The sequence below is a fragment of the Ranitomeya variabilis genome, chromosome 2 (assembly GCF_051348905.1).
Source record: "Ranitomeya variabilis isolate aRanVar5 chromosome 2, aRanVar5.hap1, whole genome shotgun sequence".
NCBI classification, from domain to species: Eukaryota; Metazoa; Chordata; class Amphibia; order Anura; family Dendrobatidae; genus Ranitomeya; species Ranitomeya variabilis.
In genome coordinates, this window is record NC_135233.1 from 85,769,295 (window position 1) to 85,795,608 (window position 26,314).

General features: G+C 42.2%; 1 protein-coding gene across 1 annotated transcript in view; it reads right to left on the minus strand.

The window, feature by feature from the left end:
- PLCB1 (phospholipase C beta 1) overlaps positions 1–26,314 on the minus strand; it is a 1,010,585-nt gene that overhangs the window by 274,945 nt on the left and 709,326 nt on the right. Inside the window, exons 13-14 of the mRNA XM_077282634.1 lie at positions 23,639–23,723; positions 15,071–15,248 (exon numbers count right to left, since the gene is read on the minus strand). Coding sequence (XP_077138749.1) covers positions 15,071–15,248; positions 23,639–23,723 — 263 coding nt within the window. The remainder of the gene's footprint in view (positions 1–15,070; positions 15,249–23,638; positions 23,724–26,314) is intronic.

Genomic DNA, 26,314 nt, shown 5'->3' on the forward strand with positions numbered 1-26,314 from the left:
CTTCAGCCTCGTCCTGGCCCTGAGACATAGCCAGCAAGGCCTTTTCTGCCTGAATCTCAAGATTGGGTTCCTCATAAAGCAAACCGAGCGCCAGAAAAAACGCATCAATGTCAGCCAATGCCGGATCTCCTGGCGCCAGCGAGAAGGCCCAATCCTGAGGGTCGCCCCGTAAAAAAGAAATAACAATTTTTACTTGCTGAGCGGAGTCTCCAGATGAACTGGGTTTCAGGGACAAAAACAATTTACAATTATTCCTGAAATTTCTAAATTTAAATCGGTCTCCGGAAAACGGTTCAGGAATCGGTATCTTAGGTTCTGACATAGGACTTCTGATAACATAATCTTGTATGCCCTGCACACGAGCAGCAAGCTGGTCCACACTTGTAATCAAGGTCTGGACATTCATGTCTGCAGCAAACACAAGCCACTCAGAGGTAAAGGGGAAAAGAAAAAAAAAAATGAAAGAGAGAAAAAAAAAACTCAGAACTTTCTTTCTTATAATCCCGCTTCTGCAATGCATTTAACATTTAATTCTGGCCTGGCAAACTGTTATGACCCCAATGGCGAGGGTCTCAGAGAAACAAGTAAGTCTGCGACGTACAAAAATCCAGCTCATAGGGCAGTGGCAACTGGGTTGACCATATATCCACTCCCAACGCCAACACTAGCAGTAGCCGGGGAACATGCCTACGTTGGTCGCTAGATGTCTCGCGCCAGCCGGAGGACTAACTACCCCTAGAAGAGGAAAACAAAGACCTCTCTTGCCTCCAGAGAATAGACCCCAAAAGTAGGATAGTAGCCCCCCACAAATAATAACGGTGAGGTAAGAAGAAATGACAAACACAGAGATGAACTAGATTTTAGCAAAGAGAGGCCCACTTTACTAATAGCAGAATGTAGTAAGATAACTTATATGGTCAACAAAAACCCTATCAAAATCCACGCTGGAGATTCAAGAACCCCCGAACCGTCTAACGGCCCGGGGGGAGAACACCAGCCACCCTAGAGCTTCCAGCAAGGTCAGGAAACAGATTATATACAAGCTGGACAAAAATGCAAACAAAAACAAATAGCAAAAAGCAAGAAAGCAGACTTAGCTTAATCAAGCAGGAACCAGGATCAGAAGACCAGAGCACTACAGATTAGTTCTGATATCAACGTTGCCAGGCATTGAACTGAAGGTCCAGGGAGCTTATATAGCAACACCCCTGACCTAACGACCCAGGTGAGCATACAAGGGATGAATGACATACCCAGAGTAAAATCACTAGTAGCCACTAGAGGGAGCCAAAAGGTAAATTCACAACACGTGACGTCATGGCAGGTCCTTCTTGCATACCATCCTTGCCACCGGAACCTGCCGCTAGCATGGAGCAGTTACCGGAGCGTCGCGAGGAGCGGGAAAGGCGGCGGAAGGTGAGTATATAATGATTTTTTATTTTTTTATTATTTTTAACATTAGATGTTTTTACTATTTATGCCGCATAGGCAGCATCAATAGTAAAAACTTGGTCACACAGGGTTAATAGCAGCGGTAATGGAGTGAGTTACCCGCGGCATAACACGGTCCGTTACCGCTGGCATTAACCCTGTGTGAGCGGTGACTGGAGGGGGGAGTATGGAGCAGACGCCGGGCACTGACTGCAGGGGAGTAGGGAGGGACTAATCGGACTGTGGCCGTTGCTGATTGGTCGCGGCAGCCATGACAGGCAGCTGGCGAGACCAATCAGCGACTTGGATTCCATGACAGACAGAGGCCGCGACCAATGAATATCCGTGACAGAAAGACAGACAGACAGAAGGACAGACGGAAGTGACCCTTAGACAATTATATAGTAGATTAGTATCTACAGTATCATATCAGAAATGCTGTTTTTGTCACAGTTTTAATTTTTGGAGCTAATGTTTAGGTTTACGCTGTAAAATATAACGTTGCAATCTCATTGTAAATTATGGATATGCACAGGGTACAAGCAATGTAGAGACACCGACCTGGGAGAGCTCTTCACAGGGTGGTAAAAAAGACCCCAGACCAGAATAAACACTTACCCTCCTCCATCCCGATTCTCATTTCAACCATCACTTCAAAATGGAGGTCACACTCTGAAAGATGTCATGCGGCTTAAAGAGTTAGACATTCCTGATTCATAAAGAGGCATATGCCTCTGTCATTCTTTACATGCTGTCCATGCGTAGTGTGGGGTCTGTCACTTTCTACCTGCCCTCTGCGAGGTCTTTCATTCTTTATCTGCTCTCCATGGGTAGTGAGAGGTCTGTCGCTCTTTACCTGCCCTCCATGTATGGTGAGGGGTCAGTCGCTCTTTTCCTGCCCTCCATGTATGGTGAGACGTCTGTCGCTCTTTACCAGCCCTCCATGTAAGGAGAGGGGTCAGTTGCTCTTTACCTGCCCTCCATGTATGGTTAGGCGTCTGTCGCTCTTTACCTGCCCTTCATGTGTAGTGAGGGGTCTGTCGCTCTTTACCTACCCTACATGTGTAGTGCAGGGTCTGTCGCTCTTTACCTGCCCTTGACGTGTACTGTGAGGTCTGTTGCTCTTTATCTGCCCTCCATGTGTAGTGTGGGGTCTGTCGCTCTTTACCTGCCTTCCACGTATAGTACGGGGTCTGTTGATTTTTACCAGCCCTCCATATGTAGTGTTGGGTCTGTCGCTCTTTACCTGCCCTTGACGTGTGGTGCGAGGTCTGTTGTTCTTTACCGGTCTTCCATTGGTAGTGCAGGGTCTGTCGCTCTTTACCTGCCCTTGACGTGTACTGTGAGGTCTGTTGCTCTTTATCTGCCCTCCATGTATAGTGTGGGGTCTGTCGCTTTTTACCTGCCTTCCACGTGTAGTGCGGAGTCTGTTGATCTTTACCTGCCCTCCACATGTAATGTTGGGCCTGTCGCTCTTTACCTGCCCTTGATGTGTAGTGTGAGGTCTGTTGCTCTTTATCTGCCCTTGATGAGTAGTGCGAGGTCTGTCGCTCTTTACTTGCCCTCCATTCTTAACCCATGAGGTTTCTAAACACCTTGACCGGGTACGTCCGATTTGTATCTCACGTCAACCGAATTTCATCCCCCAACCTACACATTACATACTTCCCACCAAACAAAATACTGAAATGTAATAATTTTTGAATAATTTGGCCACAGCGGCCATTTATTTAACAATACAACATTAAACTTTACCAAAAATACCACCAAAAGAGTGGGAGGGGGGTTCCTGGAGCTCAGAGATCAAGCACAACCATAATTGTATTTGTCTTATCCTCTGCCGTGAACCTCCAGCTTAAGGGCACCCTACTACCATAGTACGTGGTAGCTTACTACACCGCAAGCTCCCAGGGTCAAACCCCATCCAGAGTTCAAATAAAATGCCAGATCAACCCCAACTCCATTTAATACTGAAGGGAATTATCCATATAATTCCTTCTACCACCAATTATGTACCAACTCCAAGGACCCCACTCCCCACCACCATGAACAGACCTGACACCTCAGGCCTGTGAGTCCCCCAACACCACCAAACCCCTTTCAATTCCTTCTTGAAGAGCTATTGCCCACAAATCAATGTCTATTGTGTTCAAGTGCACATCATCATTCGATGAAAAATTCCCTTTGCTGGACTCCAAATCGTGAGGCCTAATGCAAATACTCCCATTCCTGGACACTAAAGCCCATATTGACCTGTTCAACTTCACCCTTGCCTTGTTGATGCCCTTTTTAGATCTTGAGAACCTCCATTTTTTCCTCGGTATGATATCTGACCAAACTGTTAAAATCCCCAGAAAGGATGTCCACAATCTCAGCAAAGCGATTATCTATCATTAATTCCCTCACAGGCCATGTCCCCAAATCATTCCCTGCCATGTGTATGACCAAAATATTTGGCATCCTATCCCAACGAGACATCTTATGTAACTCCTGTAACACACTGTTTCACACCATCCCTCGAAGAACAAGCCAACAAATTACAACTTGCTCTCTCCTAAAGCCTAATTGCCTAACATCTTGCCTGACGTCAGCATAAAGTGCCCCCCAATGCAAGAAAAAGTGTTCAACCATCCATCCTAACATCGGAACACAGGCTGCACAGAATAATCACAGGACAAAAATGTTAGAATTAATCCATTAAAACACATTCTCATCATCCAATCAATGCCTTATACAAGACAAGTAGTAATTAGAACTCCATCTCCCAATTTGAGCAGTGACTACCGGGCCTAGGCCCATATTATCTGCCTCAGTTGCAACACCAATCCTGAATGAGTGAGAACCATACACAGATGGATCAAGGCCCAATCCCTGCAAACCCCTTCTCAAAAGAAGATAAAGATAAACCATTCTCATTGACAGAGCAACAGACCCATCCTGCCCGACCAAACCTGCCAATATTCCTGTAGAATGTAAGCCCGCAAGGGCAGGGTCCTCGCCCCTCTGTATCAGTCTGTAATTGTTAGTTTGCTTACTGCAAGTGATAGCTGTAATTTGTATGTAACTCCATCTCATGTACAGCACCATGGAAACAATGGTGCTATATAAATAAATAATAAAATATTCCACCAAACATTTCCTAGGCACATCAATGCCCCATCAACACTTCCTAACACCACACGTCTCCCTCTCCCTAACTGGTCAGTTTTTGATCACCTGATCTATAAATCTATCCCCCAGCCTAACAGCTGACATCCTTCACAAACAAACCAATCTAAGCAATACCAGTTCAAAATCAGAACTGCAAATAACTTCCAATGCTACTCCTAACCTTTCTAAAATCAGAAACGACACTGGCCTATGCTTATCTTTTACCCCATGCGCCCTTCTGAAACCTTTCAAGGCCTGCCTAATGAAAAACCACTTAGTAACATCACTCAGACTCTGTCATTTAAAACCGAAGGCAATACCTGCAATGAACATAGTAATCCTTGACACCAACTGACCCATATCTGGCGCTCCACCCACCAAGAACAAAACCGCCAACATCCTGTCTTCTTCTGATGCAACATTACCCCAATACAAAACCCAGCTATCCCACAATTGCCACGCCGCCTCATATAAAGCCCAGATCTGAAGCTAAATTGAATTCCTTACAAGTCACCCCACTCCTCAAAAATCAGCACCCATAGATATGAAGGGCAATCCACTCCCGAACTCTCTGCTTCTGGTACCAGCCCCAGTAAGCAATCCCACTGAAAAGGAGATATGGCATTTGCAATGGAAGTTTGAATACCAGGAACATGCACTGCTACCACTCAAGCATTTAACTCAAGACAATGCAATATCAATTTCCTGAGCAGCTTAATCACTGGCAGAGATGAGGCGAAAGGCTATTGACACCACACTCATATTGTCACAATGAAACCTAACCCTCTGATTTCGAAAAACTCCCCCCATGTTGAAACAGCAACAACTATCGGAAACAATTCAAACAAAGCAAGATTCCTAATAAAACCGAGCTCCTTCCAAGAATCCGGCCTTTCACCCACACTCCACTGACCCTTGCAACAGTCTTCAAAACCAGCCCCTCCCGCCACGTCTGTATAAATCTCACAATCAAGGCTGTATACTACATCATTTTAAATCAAAGACCTTCCATTATAATTTTCCAAGAACATTTCCCAGACTAATAAATCCTCTCTGTGATCCTTTTTCAAATATATATATATAATGATGAGGGACGCTAACATCTGCCGCTGCCCTGCCAATCTCCGACAAAAAATTCTGCCCATAGGCATAATCCTACAAGCGAAATCTAAGCTCCCCAACAGGGAGTCCAACTCCTTTAATGTCACCTTATGCAACTTTTGCACTTTGTCCACATCCTGCCTTAGCACGGACAATTTCTGCTCTGGCAATTGACATTCCATACAAACCGAGTCAATTAAAATATCCCAAAAACGTAATACAGTACAAGAGCCCTCAGTCTTTTCCTTCGCTAAGTGGACCCCAAAACGTTCCAATACCCATGCCGTAGTCAATAAATTCTTACTAACAGACGACTCTGGGGGGCCTATGAACAGAACATCATCCAAATAATGGATTACACACTATAAAGCTGAAACATCTTTTACCACCTATTTACTAAACATTTCAAACAATGAACAAAAAATTGCACAACCCATGGGTAAATAACTATCGAAATAATACTCCCCATCCCAATAGCAACCTAACACTAACAACCGTATACTCTCCGGGTGCACAGGCAACAACCTGAATGCTGACTCAATGTCTAATTTTGCTATCAAAGAACCAGGCCCCAAACGCTGCACCCACTGTACGGCCGCATTAAATGATGTATATTCCACCGAGCATATGTCATGATCAATGCCATCATTAACTGAAAGCCCTTTGGGTGAGACAAATGACAAATCAACCTGAACTTATTTTGTTCTTTTTTAGGCACGACACCTAATGGGGAACAATTACATAGTTAAATAGCAAATAACAAACCAGGCCCGCCATGCGCCCCAAGCCTTCTTTCATTTTTCAGTAACCTCCATGGATAATCCAACGCCAACCACAAATTCTTCAATGAAAAGGGGACCTTATGACTTGGACAGAATCCTAAAACTCTCAGAAAACCCCTTAAAAATAACTTTGGCCTTCACTTTATCAGGGAGCCTACTTAGAAAAGGGGCCATTGCAAAATGGTTCACTGGTGTCACCCCCTTGACTAGTACTGGCGGGTCCTTTTCCTTTCCGTTTCTTAAAACACTTAGCAGCACTGTGCAAAGTTCCGTTACAGTGGGAATACACATGCTTAAACTTACAGCTGGACCTGTATTTGCACTGACCATCAACAAACTGACAGCTGGTTCTCACTTTGGACCCCTGTGTGCCCTGATTAACCCCCTGAAGCTGGTGATTGGTTCCCACTACTTGCACCCCAAAGAAAGGACTACCCATATCTTGAAGTGGCCATAACCTTCAGCCAAAGCCCTATGTCCTTCTGATCCCACCAAATTCTTGGTCTCACCGCTTTCCTCTGCCTGAATTGTTTGTCATACCGAAACCAAGCATGGCCCCCATAAGTGCAGTGTGCTTCCCCAATAGCATGACAAATATCTGCTGAATCAAGCACCACCTACGCTCCTCCTCCTCCTTCTTACTATCATCATTCTTACCCTTGTCCAGGCTACATTTTTCAAGAGGGAGAAGCAAAAAAAATGTCTACAAAATCATCATACCAAATCTTTTCTTTCACTTCCTTCTTTATGTATGCCCCCAATGGCCCCTCAAAACAAAAAAAATCCCCTTTTGCACTAATGTGTCCAGCTTCATTGCATCTGCCTTGTCCTTCTTAGTCTGAACTGACACTAACACACCAGTAGCAACCCCATCACTGCCTGTAATTGACCCCTAGTGGAACATTACCGGGTGTGCCTGCTGCAAGGATCCCCAGTGCAGCAGATCTAAAAGCAGCAGGCCACAGGCCGAGACCAGGCCACTCCCGTGGCCGCAGGCCAGCTGAACAGATCCTGCCAGGCCTGGGGCACCAGGCAGTGGCAGCCCAACTGCGCTCACCACCCTCAGTATCCCTGGAGGGGCTCCTTTGCCTGCACCTGCAGCGAGGGGTAATTTTGGGGCCTAAACGTTCCGGAGGCCTTGTTCCCCTATCCTTGCCTCTGGCCCCCTCAGCCAGATCCTGCCCTTGATTACAGCCAGGCATGCTCAAAGCCAATCCTTGTCATGGAGGGCCTCCTCCTAATTCTGTTCGCATCCAGCATCCTCCTTTATCAGCTGTCGACAAAACACTTGTATATGATTTTCAATAGGAACAGGAGAATAATTCTGTCAGCGTGTTATCTCCTATGGAAACTAGGAATTGATCTGTAGAAATCAAGATGCCATTAGATAGACTGATGCAGGCCAGAACTACACACTTAGGTAGGAGAAAAAAGGATCATCCCCGCGCTGCCGCAAGAAGAATTCCAAAAATTGTAGAGGTTTCAACGTGGTTTATTCTACGCGTTTCAGGGTTCAGGTGACCCCTTCCTCAGGACATACCAATACACATCAGTATTTGGAAGCGACGCCCAATGGATCAGATAACACCCTGTGTCAGAGTTCAGGCTCATCAGGAAGTTCACATGACAAGATTAAAAATCATCAGAGAAATACAAATTGATATTTTACACATTTAGCCTTATTTTTGTTTATAGGATAACAAAAATTGAAAAGAGAGAAGGAAAAAAAAAAGAAAAGCACGGTCTCACTGAGAGTGGAACCGAACTCACATCAGAAAAAATGAAACAAATTCAGAGGTGAAGGCATCTACTTTGAGCTACTGAGCTGGGAGGATAGACTTTTGGAGAACATAGGTTGTCATTGTTGAACCACAGTTAAAATACTTTTTTATTAATAAATATATATAAATATATATATATATATATATATATATATATATATATATATATATATATATATATATATATTTATATTAAAAGTGGAAATGTGTTTGTCAAATTATTTGGGAGTATGTCATACCACAAAAATAAATAATTAAGGAACGGGGAGTTAAAATGCTGGAGCATACACCAAATGAAGATCACCTCACTAGGAGAGAGAGAAAATGGGCATATCTGATCAATTCATGGATAGTCCAGAGGACAAGTGCTCCTCCCCTTGACAAACACATTTCCACTTTTAATATATATAAAAATATATATATATATATATATATATATATATATATAGATAGATAGATAGATAGATAGATAGATAGATAGATAGATAGATATATATATAAATAAAAAAGTATTTTAACTATGGTTCAACAATGACAACCTGTGTTCTCCAAGAGTCTATCCTTCCAGCTCAGTAGCTCAAAATAAATGCCTTCACCTCTGAATTTGTTTCATTTTTTCCGATGTGAGTTTGGTTCCACTCTCAGTGAGACAGTGCTTCTCTTTTTTTTTCTTTTTTTTTTTCCTTCTCTCTTTTAAATTTTTGTTATCCTATAAACAAAAATAAGGCTAAATGTGTAAAATATCAATTTGTATTTCTCTGATGATTTCTAATCTTGTCATGTGAACTTCCTGATGAGCCTGAACTCTGACACTGGGTGTTATCTGATCCATTGGGTTTCGCTTCCAAATGCTGACGTGTACTTAAACCCTGTATACCTATGACTCTTGTACAATATTCGTGGTATGTCCTGATGAAGGGGTCACCTGAACCCTGAAACGCGTAGAATAAACCACATTGAAACCTCTACAATTTTTGGAATTCTTCTTGTGGCAGTGCGGGGATGATCCTTTTTTCTCCTACCTAAGTGTGTGTTTCAATCAGGTCGTGCACTGACCTGTGGATCTGCAGCAGCCGCCATTAATATATGTCCTTCCTTCAATCTCACCAGGTGAGTAATTCTTTTGGTGGGCAACTTTGTGTAACGTTTGATAAGACCCTATTTGCGCTTTTGTGTCTCCCTCTTTTCTCTGGCAGGCCAGAACTGCCACAGTCGGTGGGATCGGCTGACTTTCCTGGATGATCACCATAGAAGTTTCTATTGAAAGCCACTGCCTCTCAGTTACTGTAAGCTAATGGTACGCATGATGGATAGAAGTTGCAGAGAGGATCTTAATAGTTTCCATAGGATTTGTAAAGGTTAACTCTCTACTGCAGGGTAACGAGAATCCCTGCTCCCTTCATTCTTATAGAAGGAAATAAAAAGTTCCTTATAGTTGTCAAATACAAATAATCAGCTTTTACAGGTTTACTTCTTGCATTTAGCTCAAAGATTTCGGTGTTGCATTGTCACGAATAGCAGATATTTTACATTCCACCTTCAGTACCTTTTCTTCATCTTGAAGTGCTTTCCATGCAGACAATGCTCGCTGTAGAAGATTTTCTTCCCAGAATTATAATGCATTTTATTGTACATGCGCTTGGTACATTTAAAAGCACTCATGGAAAGCTAGATAATTTTCTGGTTCACCAGTCCTCTCCACCAGTATGTGACACCCACCATGGTGCCAGTCTTTGACTCACTTAATAGCTATGTATGTGCAGTGCAGTACTCAAGCCGACTACTTTAATCTGGTCATATTTACAGGCTTTTAAAGGCAAAAAAAGCCATTAGGGAAACTGAATTGGAAATCAAAGAGGAATAAATTGTGAAATGATTATTATCATTTATTTATAATGTGGAGGAGAGTGCAGATGGTGAATAATAAATATATTACTATGATGCTCTTGTGTGCATTAACAGTGACAACAGGCCTCATTATGCAGGGTCTGTGCTATCATAGTGGTACTGTATAGTGGAGGAATTACCATACTGTATGGTAGGGTTAATACAAATGTCACAATGAGTTCATTTGTAATAATAAGTTTATACAGCATACTTGTGTGGAAGGAATGAAGAAAAGAAAGAAAGAAAGAAAGAAAGAAAGAAAGAAAGAAAGAAAGAAAGAAAGAAAGAAAGAAAGAAAGAAATAAAGAAAGAAAGAAAGAAAGAAAGAAAGAAAGAAAGAAAGAAAGAAAGAAAGAAAGAAACATCACTATCAGAGAAGCCTCCCTCAGTGGGTTTTCTAGATTTAGCAGACACTATGATGCAGCCATACAGACCCATTATAAGGCCAAGCTCACATGAGCGTATAATAAAATGTTCAGAGCTCCATCCCGAACAGTGGGACGATACTTTTCTCACTTGTCTTCCGTGTGGAATCTGTTTTTTACAGCAGCAGCTATAACTCATTTGCAAGACCACTTACCGCTTCCTGAGTTATAGAACTGCAATGTATCTGTAAAAATCGGATGTAATATTGCGGCTCTGTACGGCAAGCGATTTTTTGACGACCCATAGACACGAATGGGTGAGTCTCATCTAATAAATATCAGTGCTTGCTGCAGTTATTTTCAGAAGCAGATTCGGTCAGGGAAAACAAAATCGCTCATCTGCACTGCCCCATTGAATAACATTGGTCTGAGTGCTGTCCGTTTTTTTCATGGATAGCACTCGGTCCCAAAATACAGTCGTGTGAATGAGCCTGGAGGCAAAACACTTTATGTACATTGCTGGTATCTGTTGTGCAAAAGATATGACATCCATTATAAACCCAAACCAAACGCCTATGTAACAGAGTAGAACGAGCAAGACGCCTTTTGTAAAAATATACGCTTCTTCAAAAGTATACAATCCTTCAGTTTTAAAGCCATCACGTAAAACCAAGAAGCCCTAAAACCTGAGCAGTGTGGATGGGACTTTACAGCATTTCATGAGCATTTTACAGCCTTTACATGTAACTGCTATCTGCAGCTGTAGAAGGTTCAGCTCAGAAAATGGCAAATGTTAAAAAGACATAAGTAGTACAGAATATTAGTTGCTGGCTACCGATAACTACCAGCGCCTACTGTTCATTGTACCTAGCAGAGCAGCAAAAACGGAAATAAGATTTATTTTTTCCCGATAACACTTTGTTTATGTATAATATCCTTCAAATGGGTTTTATCATTATTGAAAGTTGTCTTTAAGGGGTTGTCCAGTCTTAAGCTACAAGTCTGCAGTCACTCTATGTAAATCCTCACATTGCACACACGGCACGCTATAAGGATCCTTCGGCACTGGGAGCAGGTGGCCATGTGTCCACAAGTATGCGATTTGTGTTCTTCTGGCCACATTGCGGCTAGACTGTATCCGGCCCCCCTTAATACACTAGGATTGAGCGAGGTCGTGCCGGTCTAGTCGGTACGTGATCGAATGTATGCAAATCACATACTTACGGTTAGGTGCCCGCCACTGGCATTCCGGGGGTGGCATGCCGGGAGTGGCGGGCACCTAACTGTAAGTACTTCCACTGACCCGGAAAAAGTTTGAATGCCGGGGAAGGTGAGAATGCTCTTCTTCTGCTCTATTTATTCTCTATGTGACTTCCGGTAAGATCCAAGAGGTAGAATTGGCCATCTTCAGCAGTCCTATAGACAATGAATGGAGGGGACAACAGCATGCTTGACTTCTACCACATTCAAATGTGGTTCGGCTAAGTCTTGTTCTCCGGATCAGTGAAGGTCCCAGTGATCAATACGTTACAGATGGGCACCTCTAACATTCAGTACGGCCTCATTCAGACGTCCGTTTTGCACTCGGGATTTTATTTAGTTGTATCAGACTATAGGGGTCTGAATACAAATGCTCATCACAATTTTCAGATTTATAAAAATCATGCATCATTTCCTTTACACTTCGCAAATATTTGCTACGTTGTGTTGATATATCTTTTAAAATCTTAATAAAAAAACATTTAAGTTTGTAGGTGTAACATGAAGAAATGTGGAAAAGTTCAAGGAGAATGAATAAGTTTTCAAGTCAAAATATTTTGAACACGTCACCAATTTTCTAAGTCAATATTTAAATACTGAAATAATAAATTTCATGTTAATAGCATCTTTAGAAATATATTTACTAATGTAATTTTTTTATGCTTACAAGAAAATTATTGATGAAACACTGACGAGAGTGAGTGAGATCTGACACTAAGCAAACACTGATGAGAATCTGATCGAGTACAGTGATGAAAGTCAGGTCATATTGCTCATGTACTGCATGTGAAAAAACTAATGTCTGAACGAGGCCTTAGACCGTTCTCGAGTGATCCACATGTGAGTAAAATACCATGCTACACACAAACAAAATTCACGCATGATTACAATGTACATCCAGTGAAAATATATAGAAATGTATAAGCATATAAATCAACGTATAAACAACACTATATGTGTATACATTAAAAACACTTAAAAAAAACTACCATACAATCACACCATACAGACATACGGTATCTTCTGTGGTCACCATACAAAATGAGGGAGAATGATCCATGAGACATGGTACAAATTGCATAATAAACCACAATAAGTAGTGAAACACCAAAATATATGAAGAAGAGTACTAACCAATGCATAAACCCCTAAAAAGTGACCACAAATTTATACAGTTCCCTAAAGAAATAACCAGGCAGATAGAAATCTCAGAATGTCCGCAGCTGAGATGTGTTTGAATAAAATAGGGAACAGTCTAAAGAGAGCCATCCACACGGCTAAAGATCAGGTCTTGAAAAGATTGATGGGATTAGTCTCAACGTGTATCACTGGGAGGAGCAGCTTCGTCAGGGGGTATCAGAAAAAAGGAGCATAACGTTCTTATATACACTGTGTTCCAAATTATTATGCACGAAGAGTTTAGGAGTGATAAGGTTAGAATTTTTTTGTTTGTCATTTAAACTCATTGATGGTGATGCGTGTCAGGGCTCTTTATATCACTAAAAGCAATTGCAGATACCTGTGCAAATTAGTTTGGCAGGTGTGTCCAAATAAAGAAAGACTACTTAAGAAGGCTGTTCCACATTATTAAGCAGCCTACATTTTTGGCCAAAATAGGAAAGAAAAAGGATGTGTCGGCTGCTGAGAAGCAACAAATTGTGGAGTATTTAGGTCAAGGCATGACTACAATCATCATTGCCAAGACACTTCATCGTGATCATCGCACAATCAAGAAGTATGTAGCTGATTCCCAGCACACACGTGTGCGTGCTGATAAGGAAAAATTGAGGACCCTTTCCAACAGGCAATTGCATAAGGTTAAAAGAGCAGCTGCAAAAATGCCTGGTCATAGCAGCAGACGAGTTTTTGAAGCTGCTGGTGCCTCCAACGTCCCCAGAACAACAAGATGCAGGGTCCTTCAGAGGTTTGCAGCTGTGCGTAAGCCATCCTGTCGACCACCTCTATCCACTGCACACAAGCAGAAACAGCTCCAGTGGGCCAAACGATACATGAAGACTGACTTCCAAACTGTTTTGTTCACCGATGAGGGCCGTGCAACGCTCGATGGTCCAGATGGATGGAGTGGAGGATGGCTGGTTGATGGACACCCCATGAAAACACAGCTAAGGCGCCAACAAGGAGAAGGTGGAGTAATGTTTTGGGCTGGAATCATGGGGAGAGAGATTGTCGGCCCCTTTATGATCCCTGAAGGGGTAAAGATGAACTCCATAATCTATGTGGAGTTTCTAAAACAACACTTCCTGCTGCCATCGTTCAAGAAGAAGAACCGTGCTTTCCGCAGCAAGATCATTTTCATGCATGATAATGCACCGTCTCATGCTGCAAAAAACACATCTGCATCTCTGGCTGCTATGGGCATAAAAGAGGACAAACTTATGGTGTGGCCACCATCTTCCCCTGACCTCAACCCCATTGAGAACCTCTGGAGCATCATCAAAAGGAGTGTCTATGATGGCGGGAGGCAGTTCACATCTAAGCAACAGCTCTGGGAGGGTATTCTGTCCACATGCAAAACAATTGAAGCAGAAAACATCCAAAAACTGACAAATTCAATGGACGAGAGAGTTCAGAAGCTTCTTTCGAACAAGGGGTCCTATGTGCAAATGTAACATCACCTAGAATAAAGTTTTCACTTGAAAACAGTTTGATTTCATTTTGTAATAAGCTGATAATGCTTATAACTTCACAATTGACCATTTTTTTGTTCAAAATAAAATAAAAAAGGTTGAAAACTCAGCTGTGCATAATAATTTGGAACATGCATTTTGAGTGTTTATTTTTTTTAAAAAGATACTGTTTTCATAGGCAGTTTGTTCCAAAACATTGCAATTATACTAGAATAGTAGATGACTGGAAAATAACAATGACTGCAATTCAGATAGGTAATTTAGAGAAAATATGAGGAAATATTATTTGCATAATAATTTGGAACACAGTGTAAAGTGTGTGATGAGTGAAATGAAGCTCGCATTTATTAGTGGAGGTTAGCCAGTCAATGTTTGGCATCTACGAGTTAGTCTCGCTTGTATCATGTACATGTTTAAGGTGTAGTAAGAATACAAGAGCTCCGACGTAAGGCACACCTTGTGTTCCTCATGTAAAGAGCTTTCCAGCCCAGGTTCGTTAATCTGAAGCCAACTCGTAGGCACTGTGTTTGTAAAACGGCGGTCTGCAGTATATGTTGAGAGCACAAGGTGTCTAATGAAACGCGCACTTGCTCTCTCAATAGATTTACCTCTGGCCAGCAGAGCCTAAAGTGACATTTGCACCCCCACGCTGACCCCCAGGTTACCTGCGCCAGGTGAAGATGGTTCAAACACACTGGACGAGTCGCTGCACGCATTGGACGCTTGTTCTGACAGCTTCTTCTTAGCGCTTCCATCAGCCGACTTATGAGATTTCTTTTTATTTTTCACAAGAATTTTATACTTTAGTTCCATAGGGCTGGGAAGAGGGACACCTTGTTCAAGCTATGGGAAAGAATAAGTAATAATGTTAAGACCTTATCATTAAAAGGAAGAAAAATGTATAAAACATGAAGTTAGAGGGAGTTAAAAACAAAAACTGTAGTGGCACGTACGGCCAATAGATGGGGATACAGACAAATCTCTTTCCAGTTCTCTTCCATCGCAGCGGTGCTGACATTTGTGCTGATGTACAGCAGAAATAAAAATATAGCTTGAACCATGTTAGCTAGTAAAATCTGTGTGATGCTAAATAAATTATACTAGGAAATCAGCAAAAGATAGACCCCTAAGAAATAACTGTTATTTATATATTAAAAGCATAAATGACTCATAAACATTAAACACATAAACAAAGAGAACTCTCCGGGTATTTCAGGATCTTCTCAGGGTTAGTTAACTTATGCCAGACAGAGAAACAAACAGACCTATCAAGCCCCTAGTCGTCCCTTTCTCCTCACCCTACCAGGCAGCAGAGGTTGGCACCCTAGTATTTTGTGAAATGGTGCCCCCACTCAACGTCGGTATCCCTGATCGCCCTAGTACATACCCTATCCAAGTTCAAATAGACACAGGCAGTAAAAAATAAAAAAAATACACACACATATATCAGAATTAGAATCCAAATGACACAGTCAAGACAGGTAATATACCAAATATGGAGTGGTCACCGTATCAATGTATCAGGGTCAGAATATACTAAGAAAAATAACATCTAAATCCTTCTGGACCAGCACCCAGGGGATACCAGGACAACAGTCATACAGCGCTTTTTGTGGCCACTTGGAAAGAGATTTGGGTCTCCCACCAGTCCCCTGATAAACCAAGAACAGCACATCAAGACTGCTAATGATAAGTGTCAATTTTCCATCTGTACTATTCCATTCATGGAGAACCAGTTGCATTTGTCTAGACTAGACAGACTAGAATCCTGATTCTGATATATACACAGTTATGCTGAGAAGTACTAGCATAGAAAAATGTGTAAATAGCTGCCCAAGTTTACTGTATTTGTGCCCCCTTCAGACTGGACCACAGGGAGTGAGGCATCCTGGAGAAATCATTTATCTTTATGCTCTGAACCTAAGACATTTGTAAGATGACAGCTCCATATATAGTATATAGCCTGCCCTAACTAGTTACTCAAGGTGACAGAGCCAAATTTCACCTTCCAGTCCAAGCCAAATTTTTTCAATCTTTCGTCACTTTATGGTGTAATAACTCTGGAACTAGAGATGGGCGGACCCCTGGATGTTCAGGTCGGGAGGGTTCGGCCGAACAATTAAAAAAACGTTTGGGTTCTGATATCAGAACAGTACCCATACCTGGGCCTCATTCACTTGAATGGGGAGCTTGGACATCCATTGTTTGCCACGCTGTCGTGTGCATGACAACGTGGCAAACACTGCTTCTGATTTTACCACCGGTCAGATAGCCGCAGTTCCCAGGCTGTCATTTGTCATGGCCCCTTACCAGACTGAGAATACCAGCCCCCAGCGGTCTGCTTCAGCGTGTCCTGTTGTCAGAAATGGGGGGGACCCCACACCGTTCTTTTAAACTATTTATTTAAAAAAAAACTGTGTAGGGACCCCTCTATTTTTGATAGCCAGCCTTGCTAATCTGACAGCTGAGGGTGGCAGCCCCCAGAGGTCAGTTTTGTCTGGCAGGTTATCAAAAATACGGAGAACCCACCCTGTTGCTTTTTCATTTAATTATTTATTTTGAGCGCAGGCACCAGCTGATGAATACTTGCATCAGTTGCCATCGGCGAGGAGGAATAAAGCCTTAACGACCACCGTTAAAAGGAGTATCGGCGGTCGTTAAGGGGTTAGTATGTTCTGAACCTGATACATAGATACGGTGACAGCGTTATATATATTTGTATATCACGTGTCTTGACTATGTCATTTGGAATCTTATTCTGATATATGTGTGTATGTTTTTTCATTTTTTAACTGTGTGTGTCTATTTGATAGGGTACAGTATGTACTAGGGCGATCAGGGATACCGACGTTTAGTGGGGGGGCCATTTTGCAGAATCCTAAGGTGCCAACCTCTGCTGCCAGGTAGGGTGAGAAAAAAGGGACGACTAAGTACTTGATAGATCTGTTTGTTTCATTGTCTGACATAAGTCAACTAACCCTGAGAAGATCCTGAAATACCCGGAGAGTTCTCTTTGTTTAATATTTACAAGTCCTTTATGCTTTTAATATATAAATAAAAGTTGTTTTTTAGGGGTTTATGCTTTTAATATATAAATAAAAGTTGTTTTTTAGGGGTCTATCTTTTTTTTTTGTTTCTAAGGTTATGAGGCCCTGCTTTATTCTATTTATGATAAAAGTCTCATATATACCGGTAATACTTTAGTCTTTTTGACACAATAATATGTATAATCATATAGACTATGTCACGTACCATTTCAGATTTAGCGGGACAGTCTGGAATTTTGGGAGCTGTCCAAATGTCCTGGGATGTTGGGTGTAAGTCTCGAATTTAACTGCATCTGTGCTCTTAAAACACACGGTTGAATAGAAAGGTCGGGAAAGGAGCAGACAGATCCTTCACCATTCCATTTAAGGACTTTAAGGACATGGGACCTAAGAATGGTCTGAAAGTCTTGGCAGGTTTTCTTGCACTACCTAGACTGGTATCAGAGACCAGTCCAGTAACAGCAAGGAGGGTTGTGACTGTGGAGTGTGATGCTTGTGTGGAGGCATCATGCTGTGTTGTGGACTGTAGTGGTATTATACTACAAGGGGGGCTGTGGAGCCATTATTATATATGAGTGTGACTGTGAGGAGCTTCACATTGTGTGGGGGGAACCTTGTGAGCATAATTCTATGTAGGCTGGCTGTGGGGGACCACTGTGGTGGGCATCAGATTGTGGGGAATGTACTGTGGGCATCAAACTGTGTGAGAAGGGCCACTATGGGCATCATTCTCTGTGTGGGGTAAATTAAACTGTACTTGGCAAAGCTGTGGCTGACTGTACTGCGGGGTCATCATACTGTGTTTGGTGGGACAGTGGGTGCATCATACTGTAAGGGGGAGTGTTTAGGCATGAAACTTTTTGAGAACAGTGTGGCCATCATACTTAGTCAGGTGGAATGTGGGGGCATAATACTGTGGGGGAATATACTATGGGAGTATCACACTGATTCTCGGGAAATGTATTATGTAGGGGGACTCATACTGTACGGGGGGGCAATATACCTTTAAGGCATCATGCTTTCACTGTGTGTGTGTTTGTGTGTGTGGGGGGAATACAGTTTGTGAGGGCATCATACTATAATGAGTGAGAATATAATGTTTTGGGGGCTGTAGGCCCAGGGACATCATACTGTGTAGTAACACAGCATGCAGATTTGTGACTTGCTTGTGTAAGGGCATCATACTGCGTGGGATGGACTGTAGGGATCATGGAGGAACTGCGGGATCATTATACTGTTGGTGGGGACTTTTGTTCACCATACTTTGTTGAGGTACTGTAATGGCATCATACTGCTAGGGGAGGCTGTGGGGCAATCATACTTAGTCAGGTGGACAGTGGGGTCATCATACCGTGTGTGGGGGCAATGTAGTGAGCATCATGCTGTGTAGGGTGGCTGTGGGCGCCACTATGGTGGGCATCAGACTGTGGTGTATGCACTGTGGGGCATCAAACTGTATGTGGAGGTCCACTGTGGGCATCAGTCTATGTATGGAGTAATCAAACTGTATTTGGGAAAGCTGTGAGGGACCGTACAGTAGGGGAATCATACTGCGTGTGGTGAGACTGCAGGAACATCATACTGAGTGTGGTGGGACTGTAGGGACATCATACTGTGTGTGGTGGGACTGTAGGGACATCATACTCTGTGTGGTGGGACTGTAGGGACATCATACTGTTTTGGTGGGACTGTAGGGACATCATACTGTGTGTGGTGGGACTGTAGGGACATCATACTGTGTGTGGTGGGACTGTAGGGACATCATACTGTGTGTGGTGGGACTGTAGGGGCATCATACTGCGTGTGGTGGGACTGTAGGGACATCATACTGTGTGTGGTGGGACTGTAGGGACATCATACTGTTTTTGTGGGAATGTAGGGACATCATACTGCTTTGGTGGGACTGTAGGGACATCATACTGTGTGTGGTGGGACTGTAGGGACATCATACTGTGTGTGGTGGGAATGTAGGGACATCATACTGCTTTGGTGGGACTGTAGGGACATCATACTGTGTGTGGTGGGACTGCAGGGACATCATACTGTTTTGGTGGGACTGTAGGGACATCATGCTGTGTGTGGTGGGACTGTAGGGACATCATACTGTGTGTGGTGGGACTGTAGGGACATCATACTGTATGAGGGAATGTAGTGTGTTGAGGGCTGTGGGAACATCAAACTGTGTGTGAGGAAATGTACTGCTGAGGCACATTATAATGTGTATGATATGATGTACTGTGGGGGCATCATAGTGGATTGGGGGGCTGTTGGGACAATATACCGTATGTGGAGGGCACTAGGTACTATGGATTGCTATAAAAGTGGTACCATACTACGTGGGAACACATATAACTGCACTTATAATGAACTGGGCGGGGTTACAGAAGTGGCTTTGCATAAAATAGAAACTGATGTGGTGGGCATGTGTATGTGCCCCTCTTTTCTGTAGTTCCAAATGGGGAGGAATGCATAAACATTTAAGAGCAAACTTTGCTATACTGTAGAAGTCATACATGGTCCTACAGAAACAGAAGTCTATCGGTACCTCCGTATAACGCTGAAGCTGTAATACAGCCCTGTGCATGAGCCCTAAGGCTGGAGCAATATAACAACAGAGAGCAATGTCGGAACCTAGCAGCATTACAACCCATAGTTGTACCCATCCTCAGAGAGATTTCACTGTTTAGCCCCCGGCAAGACTAAAGATTACTTATGCCAGCCATGCTATGCAAAACTCAGCGAAATTGTATAGATATTGACATATATGTTGAAGTGATGGAACGGCACAGTGTATATCTCTATATATCATGGTGAAGTCATGCTAGCATAAAATATATTATTTTCAGGGAATGTCTCCCAATGGAACCATGCTGCGGAGGTCTGACAAGGACATTTAAATAACAGTATAAAACAATAATATAGCACATTTTATATAAAAATTAATGTTACTAAAGTATACAGACAATACAGTAAGATATGCACTAATTCAATAAGTGGATTCAGGTTCAATTCTAGTCGTATATATTTCCCTATAGCGCTGCCATGGCACAAACTAAATATTATACTTTTCCCGTTGAAAGCAATCAGCTGACTGTGTAATGTACCAAAGTGTTGGGTTCTCCAAAATTGTGCAGGAGAACCCCTCTGCTTATTGCTAATTAATTAATAAATGATTTTCTAAATACTATTATACAAATTCTTTAAAGTGATTCTGTCATCAGATTTTACAAACTGCATATAATTACTAAATTAGACCCAATGAGGCTGTTGCACTTATTTTTAATCTAGAATGGCACTATTGTTCTTGGTAGCAAAATTAACATTTCAGTATCAGTCAAGAAAAATGTTTAAAAAAAGACTATACGGCTATTCTGACATGAATTTTCAAAGTACATACACCAGCTCCATCAAGTCACTGAAATCTGATTAATCACATTTGCAGCTTGTATTCTGAAATCTGATTAGAGATAGACTTTGAAAAGAACTGTCACAATATGTTTGCCTGAATCCTGTGATCCAGCTACTTGCAGTTTAATTAAAATCAGTGTTTTATCAGCAGGAGATTATCATTAGAGGACACTATCTTGTGTCAGTTAGTCCTCCTGCTCTATGTAACCCCCAACCGCGCCACTGATTGGCAGCTTTCTGTCTATGCACAGTATACACAGAAAACTGCCAATCAGTGGTGTGGGTGGGGTTATACAGAGCTCAGCATTCAGAGCTCTGCTAGATCTGCTGCAGTTAAAAGTGTGTTTATTAAAACTACAGAAAGAGGTCAGTAAGATACACATCGCTGGAATTAGGGTCTTTCCCCCTATATCACACTGCTCTCAGATTACATAGCAAACACCTGGTGACAGATTCCATTTAAGTACTGACGTGACAGAGAAAATGTAATGAAAAAGTAGCTAGTATTTCATTTAAATGGGGGCACAATAAACACTCTATGGGCCTGATTCATCATTTGCATTTTTAAGTCACTTTTCTTTTTATGCATTTTTATCAGAATTGAGCACAAAGTTCAAGAATTTTGTGCAAAATCACAACTGCTCTTTATCTTTTTTTTACATTTGTTCAAAAATGTTGCAACTTTTTAAAAAAATCACAATTGATAAATCAACCTCAATTGTCTGGAAAATAAAACCATGCCCACAATGGCGCACATAAAAAAATAAATAAAAATAAAATAAAAAGGTAAACACATATACAGGTCCTTCTCAAAAAATTAGCATATAGTGTTAAATTTCATTATTTACCATAATGTAATGATTACAATTAAACTTTCATATATTATAGATTCATTATCCACCAACTGAAATTTGTCAGGTCTTTTATTGTTTTAATACTGATGATTTTGGCATACAACTCCTGATAACCCAAAAAACCTGTCTCAATAAATTAGCATATCAAGAAAAGGTTCTCTAAACGACCTATTACCCTAATCTTCTGAATCAACTAATTAACTCTAAACACATGCAAAAGATACCTGAGGCTTTTAAAAACTCCCTGCCTGGTTCATTACTCAAAACCCCCATCATGGGTAAGACTAGCGACCTGACAGATGTCAAGAAGGCCATCACTGACACCCTCAAGCAAGAGGGTAAGACCCAGAAAGAAATTTCTCAACAAATAGGCTGTTCCCAGAGTGCTGTATCAAGGCACCTCAATGGTAAGTCTGTTGGAAGGAAACAATGTGGCAGAAAACGCTGTACAACGAGAAGAGGTGACCGGACCCTGAGGAAGATTGTGGAGAAGGACCGATTCCAGACCTTGGGGAACCTGAGGAAGCAGTGGACTGAGTCTGGTGTGGAAACATCCAGAGCCACCGTGCACAGGCGTGTGCAGGAAATGGGCTACAGGTGCCGCATTCCCCAGGTAAAGCCACTTTTGAACCATAAACAGCGGCAGAAGCGCCTGACCTGGGCTACAGAGAAGCAGCACTGGACTGTTGCTAAGTGGTCCCAAGTACTTTTTTCTGATGAAAGCAAATTTTGCATGTCATTCGGAAATCAAGGTGCCAGAGTCTGGAGGAAGACTGGGGAGAAGGAAATGCCAAAATGCCTGAAGTCCAGTGTCAAGTACCCACAGTCAGTGATGGTGTGGGGTGCCATGTCAGCTGCTGGTGTTGGTCCACTGTGTTTCATCAAGGGCAGGGTCAATGCAGCTAGCTATCAGGAGATTTTGGAGCACTTCATGCTTCCATCGGCTGAAATGCTTTATGGAGATGAAGATTTCGTTTTTCAGCACGACCTGGCACCTGCTCACAGTGCCAAAACCACTGGTAAATGGTTTACTGACCATGGTATTACTGTGCTCAATTGGCCTGCCAACTCTCCTGACCTGAACCCCATAGAGAATCTGTGGGATATTGTGAAGAGAAAGTTGAGAGACGCAAGACCCAACACTCTGGATGAGCTTAAGGCCGCTATTGAAGCATCCTGGGCCTCCATAACATCTCAGCAGTGTCACAGGCTGATTGCCTCCATGCCACGCCGCATTGAAGCAGTCATTTCTGCCAAAGGATTCCCGACCAAGTATTGAGTGCATAACTGAACATTATTATTTGATGGTTTTTTGTTTGGTATTAAAAAACACTTTTATTTGATTGGTCGGGTGAAATATGCTAATTTATTGAGACAGGTTTTTTGGGTTATCAGGAGTTGTATGCCAAAATCATCAGTATTAAAACAATAAAAGACCTGACAAATTTCAGTTGGTGGATAATGAATCTATAATATATGAAAGTTTAATTGTAATCATTACATTATGGTAAATAATGAAATTTAACACTATATGCTAATTTTTTGAGAAGGACCTGTAAAGTAGATTTCTAAAAAAGCACAAATTGGAAGAAGAATGTAGCTGAAATAAAAAAACAGACTTAAACCACTAAAAGCTGGAGAAATAATGACTGGTAGTCTTTAAAGGGGTTGTCTGGTCTAAAAAAAGTTTGCAGTCAGTACACTGGTATAGGTGAGGCTGAGCCCACTAGACGGGTTGTGCCTGGGAGTATGTATATCGCATACCTGACCTCCGTTCCCAGGGCATGGTGCGTGCTCTGGGGGGGATTCACAAGTCCGCAGCCCCACAGACTGACTGCAGACTTTCCATTTAACATCGGACAACCCCTTTAACACCAAGCACTGGTTGAGAAACAGTAGAACATTAAAAATAAAATTATCTTACTGGATATTTCTCCAATGGTTCTGTCAAAAGTCCATCCCCAAAAATTTGCTTGCAGTATTCCGCCATCTTTGCCTGTTGTTTCGGCCTGTAAAATAATGAAAAATTAACACTGTCATAATGAAGGCCGCATTTGTTGTACCATTCTTATAACTTAGCTTCAGTGATCAGGGTTGTTCAATTCTTCGAAACATTAGAAAGGGCTGCTGAACAACTACAACTCCCAGCATGCCCTTTTATAATAGATATTCACTCCATGAACATATCCAATCATCATTTTCTAATTTAAAGGGAAACTGTCTTCTGGACTTTTGACTATTATCTTCCACCAGCATGTTATAGGTCTCTTTAATAGCTTCCCTTATAGGTGCATAGTGTTAGTTATGCTGGCTGTTAATGAATACTGATCATTCTGTACACACTGTATTAAAGGATCTCAAACTAATGTAAACATCTGGGTGGAGCCACTAGTCTCAATCTCTTTAAAGGGACTGTGGCATTAGATTTTTGCTACACCATCTGAGAGCAGCCTGATATAGGGACAGAGACCCCGATTCCTGTCATGTGTCAATTATTCAAATGTTTGCTGCAGTTTTTATACAATCACTATTTTATCTGCTGCAGATTTACCAGTTCTTACAATGTTGAGCTCTGCATAACCCCACCCCCATGACTGATTGGCAGCTTTCTGTGTACATTGTGCATGGGCAGAAAGCTACCAATCAGTGTTGGAGGTGTGGCTAGACTACATGGCAGCAGGTTTACTAGTCCTCTAGTGATAATCTCCTGCTGATAAAATGTTAATATTATCAAAACTACAGTAAACAGCCTAGTAATTGACACAGAGCTTGGACCAGGGTCACTGCCCTTACATCATGCTGCTCTCCGATTAGGTGGCCAAAACCTGGTGACAGCTTCCCTTTAATCACATTATTAATGTCATTATTAACATGCCAAAAAAAAGGTTCCTATGTCAGCAAAATTGCTGCTATAAACTTGTGCATGCTGTGATGATGACTCCAGCTTCTAATGGTGGACTTGTCTAATGGCAATGTGCAGGTACTCTACAGTTAAAGCTGAAGCATGTGCGCCCACCTTCATTACTTATTCCCAGAAAGCAGGGATCTACAGGAGACAGTGAGATTTCGCTTGTGAGTCTGCTGACACCAGATCCTCTTTAGCAAGTCAATCACATCTCAATGAGCATGATTACAATGGGCACTATGATGCTAGCAAAATAAAGGGCTCCGATAAGATGACTATCTTGTCATTTAATTACATTTAATTATGCAAATTACCTATTCTCAGAGGAGCATCGCATGGCCTATAAGTCTCCTTACATTAGAATGTCACTCCCCACAAGAAGAAAGGTTACCCCATAGGCCCCAGTTACAGAAAACCTGTCATGTTGAAATTGGTATCTGATCTCCAGGTAGGATGTTATAAAGCAGGAGGAGCTAATCAGATTGAGAGACGTTATTGAGGGAAAAGTTTCAGTAAAACCTGTATTTTATTCATTGAAATCCCTGGTGCTTGTATGTATGAGTCCAGTGGGCGGTGCTATTGCGTGCCCGACAGTCTTCTCTGTATGACTCTACATGCGGAGGGAGCTGTCAGTCACTAGTAGGACCGCCCACTGGACTTATTTGCTTTCAAAACCCAGAGATTTCAATGAAAAAAATGCAAGTAGTTCTGAATCTATATATCATTCTGCTCATCTTCTGTTTCTCTGTAACCATGATGTCCACAGATCAGACTGCATCTTTGTACTATGTGAAAGGCTTTCTTGAAGAAATGCTACAGCTGTATTACTGAAAGGAAAATGGCCGCAAGACAAAAAGTCTGAAACTAGTGAAGGTTGATTGTTGAAGGTCTAAGAATTAATAGACTAATGAAGACTGCAGACTGAAACTTGATTTTTTCATTTTCCTTGTCAAATGTGTCCATAGTTTTTAGAATTGGAAAAATGATTCCAAATATAATAAACCTGATTAAAATCTTGATGTCATTTCTTTTTGTCATATCAGCCATGAAACAGGCGATTTACGAGCCCCTTCAGCTCCGTAATCTCGAGCTCAGTGCATTGTGACTTCTACCAGATCTGACACGGTTTGGCTTGAGGGGCCATGAAAGAAGCGTCTCACTGCGGAGCTCTCTCTGCTGACCACACAGGATTAGAAAGTAGGCAGCTGCGGAAAGCCATCCTGACAAGATCCCCCAGGGGTGTCCAACCAGCCGCGGCTGTGAAATAAACTCCCTGGCAGAGCACAGATGGATCTCAGCAATTGTGCACATAGGTTCCTCCTAAGCCCGAAAATCTACTCCAATTGCCTTTCCTCTGCTCTGTCCTCCTGAAATAATGACTGAACCGACATGAGCTCAGACTCAGGAGAAACAAATTAGGCCGGCGTCACACTGGCGAGTTTTACGGACGTAAGAGCGCAGAAACTACGTCCGTAAAACTCGCATAACATACGGCACAATTATTCTCAATGGGGCTGCTCCTATTAGCCGTATATTACGGTTCAGTATTATACGGCTTTCTACGGCCGTACAAAATCACAGCATGCTGCGTTTGTCAGCGTACTGCGCAAAAAAATCGCCAATGAAAGTCTATGGGGGCGAGAAAAATACGGATTCCACACGGACCTGCAGTGTGACTTGCGAGAAATACGCAGC